Here is a 9,148-nt window from a genome sequence, read left to right on the forward strand (position 1 = left end):
GTTGCAGCTGTCATTTTTTTGTTAGACATTATATATAAAAAAAGGAAAAAGTATAATACAAGACATTGTTTTATAGAACATGAACTTAAAGAGTTTCAAGTGAATCGTGATCAGAATAGAAATGCCTTTTCCACATAATACTGAATGACACCATCCCGGGCAGCCTGGACATGCAAGTCTTCCGTCCTATTCAACTGCCATCTCTGGAAAACACGGGTCAGAGGCAAAGGGCAGTTGTCTTCTGGTCAAGTTATTCGGGCTTCATGGACCCCTACAGGTCACAGGTCACACTCTTCAGACACCCAAGAATGAAGCGTGCGTTCCGGCTGCGGCTCGGGCAGGTCCAGTGTGCGGGAGCCTTTCCTGGGTGTGCTCCCGTTTCCCTCGGATGCGTCAGGCGATCTCGAGCTGAGCTTCAGGGAAATTCCCTGACAAATGTTCAGTGTTGGTATCAAAAATTAAACACAAATTCTTCTCAGAAGAAAATCTCTAGGGCCTGTGGAATCTAGAATTATAAAAAGACAATTTAAGGAGATGGGTTTCTAACACTTTTGAGTAAACATTTCCAAACACCCTCACAAATAAGCCTGCAACGATTAAAAGCTTCTGCAAGTCCAGCACGTGAACCGTGAGGACGGAGCTGCTCTGACTGAAGTGGAGACTCCGAGGTCCCAGACACGTACACTGGATTTTACAGGGCTGCCTAGTGTCATTGTTAAGGGTCAGGCTGCTAACCTCATTGTCAGCAGTTTGAAATTACCAGCTGTTCCGCAGGAGAAAAATGAGGCTTTCTGCTCTTGTAAAGCTTTACAGCCTTAGAAACCCTGTACAGGGTCCCTATGAGTCGGAACCGACTCCACGGCACATCACCGCCACCAACAGCAGTTGTAAACCTTGTAAGAACATAGAAAGCCCCGGGTGTTAGTAAGAAGTAATGGATTAGACCACAAATAAGATGCTCACTACCTCCTCTGATTGGGGAAGCCTTTAAAGCATGAGAACAAATACTGACAAAGCCACTCCTGCACTGAAGTCTTGCTGCTGTGAAGACCCCCTAGGACTAAAGGTGAGAGAAGTCTGACCATGACCACCAGCTACAGCTGTGGGGGAAAAGGGGGGACACGACTCCAAAGGCATAGACAGCTAACTTCTCTCCCAACACCACTGTCGTCAAGAATTCACCTTCATCTCTTTTCTGTGATGCCGAGGATTCTATGTCTCTCATTGAAAGTCACTTCCCAGCACCAAGGACAGTGGAGTGGTGGTGGTGGTGGTGTTGAAGTGCCACTGAGTTCATCCTGACTCATGGCGACCTTGTTGTATAGTGTTTCCAAGGAGTGGCTGGTGGGTGGTTTTGAACCTCTGACTTTCCAGTTAAAATCAAATGATTATCTTACAGTGCTAAATGGGAATCGCCATTCAAATAAGGTAGAAAAAGTAAAGGGGAAGGTGATAGGTAATTTGACGGTGATTCTATACATAGCGATCTGGGGCGTTCGGAATACTGGAGAGAGGAAATAGAAACCTTACTTGTATTGCTTTGAGGTAGACTTGATTGACTATTAACTACTCATAAACCGGTGGCCTCTATTAATACTGCTCTCCTACATACGAGGGGCTTCAAAGCCCATTATCTTCTCATTTCATTTGCCCATGATCTTGTGAAGCCCTCTCGTACTGAGTTCTGGAAGAAAGCACAGCTTCTTCACCCGGGGGTGGGGGGGTGCCTTGTCCACTCAGCAGGGTCCTTTGCAGAAATGCTAATTTTTGTGTAGCTAAACGTACAGCCCTGAGTGGTTCTGACAGATTCAAGATTCACACCACTCCCCTTCCCGTACCCTATTAAAAACACGTTATAAGTATCATAAAACTCAAGAAGACAGCAATCTGACCTTGTCAAGTGCTTGCTTGATGCGTGGACCTCCATTTCATTACTTTTGTATTCATTTAGTTCTTTACGAATAGCTGCCTGCAATTTCAAAACAGGACACTGTGTGTCAGGAAATCAAACAGCCAACAGAGGGAGCTAGTATTATGGTTAGGGTTAACAGCCATCCCGACTACTTTACTTCTGTTAGGTTGCTGGAAATGGTAACCTAAGAACACTTTTTGCTCCGCAGGCAGACTGCCCTCCTGCCTGTAGCCCTACTAGCTAGTGGTGGTGGCTGGGCGCACGGGGGACTCTAGCGTGCTCAGCGGATACAGCAGCTGTGTGGAGTCAGAGAGCCCACCCGCATCCTAGCCCTCCCAGCTTATGTGTGCAGTCCTAAGGAACACCAACAGCCCAGCAACCCAGGCTAAATTCACCTTTGGGTGGCTTCACTTGGAATTTTGTAATTAGGGAATTACAAGTTACATCGGTGTGACTCAACAGACAACATTCTACTGTGAATTCACATGACCTTTTTTTTCAGTGATGAGACCCCCTCACCTGACCCACGACCCCCTTTCAACTGGTAAACCTCTCTCAGGTAAACACCCAGGGGCCATCAGGCACAGCCCCAGGGAGAAGGGCAGGCTGTGAGCAAGACGGGTGGGAGTAAAGTTGTCTCACTCAAACCCCTCTGCTCCGGATGGCCTTTTCTTCCCCTCCCATCCTGGGAGCCAAGATCCCATCAACCCGAAAGCCGAGTCCAGCCTCAACAGCTCTCCCTCTCTCCAAGCCATGCACGACCTTGAACACTGAGCTCACACGGTCAGACCCAACAATCACAGAACCAGGAAGAGTAAGTTCAGCAGTGCTAGTCTCCACTTCTGGAAAAGGCTTCCTGAGTTCTGAAAATCAAGTGAGGAGGCAGAGAATCTAGTCTGATGGACGATTTGGAGACAACAGTCCTGGGTGTGAACCCTGTCACATCCACTGCTGACCACAGGCTGGCACCTGCTCTCATGGATCAGAACGCATGCTGACCACCCCGGACAGGCAGGTGCCCTGTGGACCATAACACACGCTGACCACCACAGACAGGCAGGTGCCCTCAGTTTCAGACCTGAAGGGTGAGGCTCCTCTTTTGTCATCTGATGGCTTTTCTGCCAGTCCTGTCCACTGCCAGTCCCCAGACCAGGGTTTCTCAGCCCCTCCCCTTTTGCCGCTAGGGGCAGGATCGATCTTTGTGGCAAGGGCTGTCCTGTACATGCACTGTGGAGTTCCTAGCACCCACAGCTGTACCAACCATAGGGGTCCCCAGTGTCAGCTGTCCCCAGGGGGAGAACCTCTGCAGGCCCCTGACCCAGGATGAGTTTGTTCTGTGAGACCCACATCAGGCCAGTCCTAACTTCACGTCCACTGCTAGTGACGCCCGTCCTACCTTATCTGCCGCCGACAGCCGCGTCCAGGGCTTGTCTGCCCTCCGGTCATAGTCCTGCGCTTTCGCTACTTCCACGTAATCGCTGAACCGGATCAGGATTTTCCTGTCTCGCAGCTCATCCACGGTGGGTCTCTGATTAAGCTGAAAAGAAACATCAGCAGAATGAGGTTCTCCAGGATCAACGACCAGCACTCAACACTCCTGGGTGGCGCTGCAGGGTAAGTGCTGGACCGCAAGGTCAGTCTGAACCTCAGGGTCAGTGGTTCAAACTCACCAGCTGCTCCTCAGAAACCCTAAGAATCAGAACCGACATGACGGCACTTAGCAACAACAACAACACTGTGAACACACACTCTGACACGGTGTAATGCAACCCTGATCGCTACGTGAAGGGCTCACATGACCTACACTGAACTCTCAGTCCCAGCAACCAAGCAGCCCTGCACAGCCCAGCCACGGGTACAATTTCTCTCCAAGTACCACCAGGTCAACCAAGACCCATGGTCACTCAGAGAGCCTCCTCAGGGGTCTCCAGAGGAGCCCACAGCCACAGCATTCTCCCACCGAGTGGCTGGTGGGTTTGAACCGCCAGTCTTGTAGTTAGCAGTCCAGTGAGTATTCTCCAGAGCTCCCTAGATGGGCTTCTTATAATGATGAAGTGAAACTGTCAACACTGAGCACTCGTAAGTCAAGCTCAGAAAGGACGTTCTGCTAGCGTCCAGCAGGAACGATGGGGCCCGTGGAGGAGAGGGAACACCAGAACACGTCAACCACACAGAGCCACGTCTACAGAGCTGCTTCCTGCATCGGCCGCAGTACATTGTAACTACTTGAGGGGTAGAAACAAACCGACTGTCTTAAATGGAGGGATATTAATAAGTTACAAGGTACCACAAAGAAAGTGACTACACCTTCACATCAGTATAAAAAAGGAAAATTCAGAAAGAACCCTGTACAGGGTCGCTATGGGTCGGAACCGACTCGATGGCACTTAACAACAACAACAACAACACAACAGAAATGAAAAGAAAATCCCCAAACAGAATGAACTCAGAGCAGAGAGCTATGGGAACAGAGAATTCAGCAGGAACGCCCAAACAGAAATTACACAGCACAACAACCCTACCCATCACTAAGGGGAGCGTCAGAGAACTAGAGGAAGACCCCCAATGAGATGGACTGGCCAAGTGGCAGCATCAATGGACTCAAGCATGGCAACAGTAGTGAGGCTGGCCCAGAATCGGGCAGTGTTTCATACAGCTGTGCATAGCATCGCTATGGGTCAGTACCGACTCGACGGCACATAACAACAACAACATCAGTAATTACACTGTATGTAAATGGACTAAATGTAAAAATCCAGAGGCAGAGAGAGCTGAATGGATCAGAAAACAGGGTCCTTCAATATGCTGTCTACAAGAGACACATCAAAAAGATGACGGGAGCCTCAGTGCTATCAATAGAGAAATGGGTAAAGAAACTGGTATGGACACACAGTGGAATACTCCGCAATGCTGAATAACAACATGGATCTGTAAAACATCCCCACTACATGGATGACCCCAGAGGACATTATGCTGAGTGAAATTAGTCAATCACAAAAGGACAAGTAGTGTATGAGACCACTGTTGTAAAAAGTGAAGGTTTTCTTGATAAAAGAAACATTCTATGATGGTTCCGGGGGGTCAGGGAGAGGAGGAGATCATTCACAAGATAGTGGGTAGACACATGTTATCATGGGTGACAGGACAGGCAATATACAAGAGGGAGGTTAGCAGAGGAAAGATGAAGGTAGTGGGAGACACGGAGGAATGCAGGAATTTAAGGGGACACAGGTACACGGAGGGGATTGCAGTCATTGTAATACAGTATATGGTTGTTGAATGTAAAGCTGATGATCTGCTCTGTAAACCTTCACTCAATTCACACAAAAAAAGTTCCAAAACAAATTAAATAACCATTGAGGCCAAGAGTTTTCTACGAATTTCCAATCAAATTGAAGGCGCCCCCAAACAGCGACCACCTAAAAGTGGCCTCAGGTATGCGTTCACAGGCTTGTGTGCCATGATGGCCAAGGGAGAGAGCGCCCACTCGACTCCCAGCCTCCCCCGGGAAGTGAAAACGTCAGCTGGGTTGTGCTGGCTCTGCCACACACACCTCTACCCCGTGCTGGGAACGGCCTCCCCTGTAGGGGAGGTTCACCTGTACTGGGATGTCACTGAGGGATCGGTGAGTGGATTCTGAACTGATGAACGTCATCAGTAACCCAAACCAAACCCGCTACTGTGGACTCGGTTCCAACTCATAGCAATGCCATGGACAGAGGAGAACTGCCCCACAGGGTTTCCCAGCTTCTCATCTTGGCAGAAGCATCCGGCCACATCTTTCTCCCTTGGAGCAGGGGACCTTGTGGTTAACAGCCCATCACTTAACCCACTGCACCACCAGGGATCCACACTGCCCCGTAAGTCACTCAACATCACAGCACCACCTGTCCTATTGCGTAACGGGCACTGTAGGCTCGTCTGCCCATTTGTAACTTCAGGAGACACGATGCTTCCACCATAGTACCTTTCTGGTCAGCCTCTGCTTGATCTCCCTTCTTTCTTCCTGCTCTGTCTGGTCATTCCTTTCTGTGAGAGAAAACAGTAGGAAACACATAAAACGGAGGAAAGCTACAAGTGAGACAGTCTCTCTTGAACAGGGACATGAACTCAAGTCCTCCAGTCTCCAGTAGCAGGTGGTGGAAGAGTAGGGGGATGGGGGGGGGACGGGGGTGTCACCTCTCAGGAGGTAGGGGCCACACTGCTACACAGAACCTTGTCCTAAGCGGAGCTTGGCCATGGCCCCAGCCAACGTCTCCTCACCCCACCTCGATGGCAGAAAGGGGCCCACACTGCTGCTGTGTGGTGCCAGCAGGAGAGAGGACATCAGCATCTCTCAGTCTGTCTCCTCCTCCCTGCCTGCAGCCAAACCGCGACTCACTCTGTGAAGCTGGAGTTCCTATGTGGTGGGAATCATTATGCACACAACTGCCAACCCACAAATGGGAGGTTCAAGTCTACCCCCGGGGGTGCCTAGAGATCTACTTCCCCAAATTCTGCCACTGAAAACCCAAGGGAGCATATTTCCACTCAGACACACATGGGCTCTGCCGCGCTGGACCTGACTGAATGGTCTTTTAGATCTAGGAACACAGATGGCACAGAAAAATAGTCCCAGTGGAAACACGGGTGAGTGTATGTTCACAGCACTGCCACGGGTGATTGGTTCCTTCTCATTTAGTAAGCGTGTGCACTTTCTAGCCAATCAACAGACCAGCAAACCCCTCCTCAGGTCCCGAGCACCACACAGCCTGCCTGCCTGTCTGCCTGCCTGCCATCTCTATCTGCAGCGTCTATGTACACCAAGAGAGACACGTGAGCCCAGTCTCCACTGTGAGATCAAAACACTGATTCGACCAAGTTCTGAGCCCTCAAGTCGATTCTGAAGCAGGGCAATCCACGTGTTACACTGTGGGACGGGCTTTCCTGGCTGTCACTGTCGTTGACAGAGCTTCCTAAGGAAGGCCAAGTCTCGTCTCCAATTCGCCTTTGCTCAGTGAGTTGTGACGATTAGCAAACAGGCTGTGTTCACACCTACACTTGGAAGCTAAAAATAGACCCAAGCGTGGCCACATAGTAAACTGTACGCTTTGCCCTGCAGTACGAGAGAATGGATGTTCTATTCTGGGGTCTGCCGTTGCTAAAGAAAGCCTCCAGTTCCTGACCTGCCAGGGCCCCCGCTCTGGAGAGAGGATTTAACCACCAGCATGCCGAGAAATACCACCGTGGTTTGGCAAGGGGAAACCCGGCAGTTTGCAGCTGTTAGTATAAGTTCACATACTCTGCCTCTGAAAGGTGTTTGCAGGGACTGGGTGTTTACTCCATCAGCCATGTTTTTTTTCCATTATTTCTCAGTGTAAGAAAAGAAAGCAAAATTCAGGTCCTATCAGGGCAGACCATGACACCTGTGGGGGCGGCCTGGTTTTCTTGCGCTTTGCTGGACTCTGCCAGGTGGACAGCGCGATCTCTCACAAATTGACGGCTGCTGGTGGCTCGGTGGAGCAGTTGATGGCACCGTCTTCCCAACAACATCGGCTCATTTTGTGTCTGTGTCCCATTATGGTCATCCTGACAAGATTCCTGACTTTGGCATAATGCTATTTGTACACTCAACAGATGCCGTTGTTGTTGTTGTTGTTGTAACGTGCCATCAAGTCGGTTCCAACTCACCATGACCCTGTATAGGGTTTCTGAGGAGCAGCTGGTGGGTTTAAACTGCTGACCATTTGATTTGCAGTCCAGTGCTTATCCTACAGTGCCACACCAGGAGTCCAGTGGGGCATAAACATAATTTTCATGATGGGGCTTCAGAAAGTTTGTGAAAAAATTCCATTATCTTTCATTTCATTTTTCCTATGAAATTTTTGAAGCCTTCTCAGACATGCACTGGGAAACCAAAAAATCATATCACTTAGATGTTTGCCTTATTGTGGTGGTCTGTCCTTGAACTCACAGTAACGCTCAGGTATGTCTGCATGTGCTTGATTTTCAACTAAGTGATAACTTGAAGAAACTTTCAATAAGCAGTAGGCAGTGTCCCGATGAGAAATCCAAACCAAACTCATTTCCACTGAGGGGACCGATGCCTGGTGTTAAAGACTTTGTGGCTCTTAAGGAAGCTGATTGATTGCCAGGACTTTCTTCCATGGTACCACCAGGGGTGTTCAACTCACCAACCTTCAGGTCAGGAGTCAAGCACAAACAATTTGTACCACCCAGGGATTCACAAAACTGGACAAACAGGTAGTGAAAAATACCCACAACATGAAGGCAAACATCACACCAGGACAGCCATGGAGACTTCCGTGAGAGCATGAAACTAAGTCTACAGCTTTCCTAGACAGCCTGTGGACAAAGTCATATCCTGGTGAAAAATTGAGAACAATGCAGACTTCATTCTCATCATAAAAATGCGTTGTCTTTATGGCCAAGGTTGCCTGAGCACCAATAGGCTCTTGGACAAGAGGACCTGGTGGGGCATCCCTTCCTGGTAGCTAAGCCCCCACCCACTCTGCTCCTGCTCCCCTTAGAGACAGGTTAGGGGATCACCATGCCCAGCTCAGACATGCCTCCCCAGTGTGCTTCGTGTCCTCTAGGTAAATCCTTTAGACAGAACAAGGGCCCGTTGCTAGAACCTCTGCTGGAGTCCGTTGTCCAGTGATGCCAACTACACTGCCTCTGGTGGGTTTGAATTGCCAACCATTTGGCTAGTTGTCCCATACCTAATCATCTGTGCCACTCAAGGACCCCTCTCAGAACTTCTAGACCCATCTGTTGTGGAAATCCAGCAGCTAAAATAATTATGTAGTAGTCTGCTGTAGATAATCAGAAATGCAGTGGGCAAGGACCAGGGCAGTGCAGCCCTGCAAACCTGGTGTGGGACTCTAGCTCCAGGTCCTTGCAGGTGTTCACCTCTCAACTCCTGTCACCTGGGTTCCTCACCAGGTGTGCTGTGATGATAAAATGAGGGCACACATATAACGCACTGAGTGCAGCTCCTAGAATGGAGCGGTCCTGAGAAAGAACCACCATCACCATGATCATCACTATGACCACCACCATTCCCATCACCACCATCATCATCACCATCACCACCACCATGATCATCACTATGACTACCACCATTCCCATCACCACCATGATCATCACCATCAACACCACCATCATCACCATTATGACCACCACCATTCCCATCACCACCACCACTATTTCCATCACCACCACCACCATCATCAC

General features: G+C 49.4%; 1 protein-coding gene across 1 annotated transcript in view; it reads right to left on the reverse strand.

Annotated features, from left to right (window-relative positions):
* Positions 1 to 278: 278 nt before the first annotated feature.
* Positions 279 to 9,148, reverse strand: part of PHACTR3 (phosphatase and actin regulator 3) — a 247,910-nt gene continuing 239,040 nt past the window's right edge. Inside the window, exons 10-14 of the mRNA XM_006839300.1 lie at positions 5,880 to 5,941; positions 3,309 to 3,449; positions 1,893 to 1,969; positions 580 to 649; positions 279 to 428 (exon numbers count right to left, since the gene is read on the reverse strand). Of these exons, the coding sequence (XP_006839363.1) occupies positions 279 to 428; positions 580 to 649; positions 1,893 to 1,969; positions 3,309 to 3,449; positions 5,880 to 5,941 (500 nt within the window). The remainder of the gene's footprint in view (positions 429 to 579; positions 650 to 1,892; positions 1,970 to 3,308; positions 3,450 to 5,879; positions 5,942 to 9,148) is intronic.

This window comes from Chrysochloris asiatica, unplaced genomic scaffold (assembly GCF_000296735.1).
Source record: "Chrysochloris asiatica unplaced genomic scaffold, ChrAsi1.0 scaffold00023, whole genome shotgun sequence".
In the NCBI taxonomy this organism is placed as follows: Eukaryota; Metazoa; Chordata; class Mammalia; order Afrosoricida; family Chrysochloridae; genus Chrysochloris; species Chrysochloris asiatica.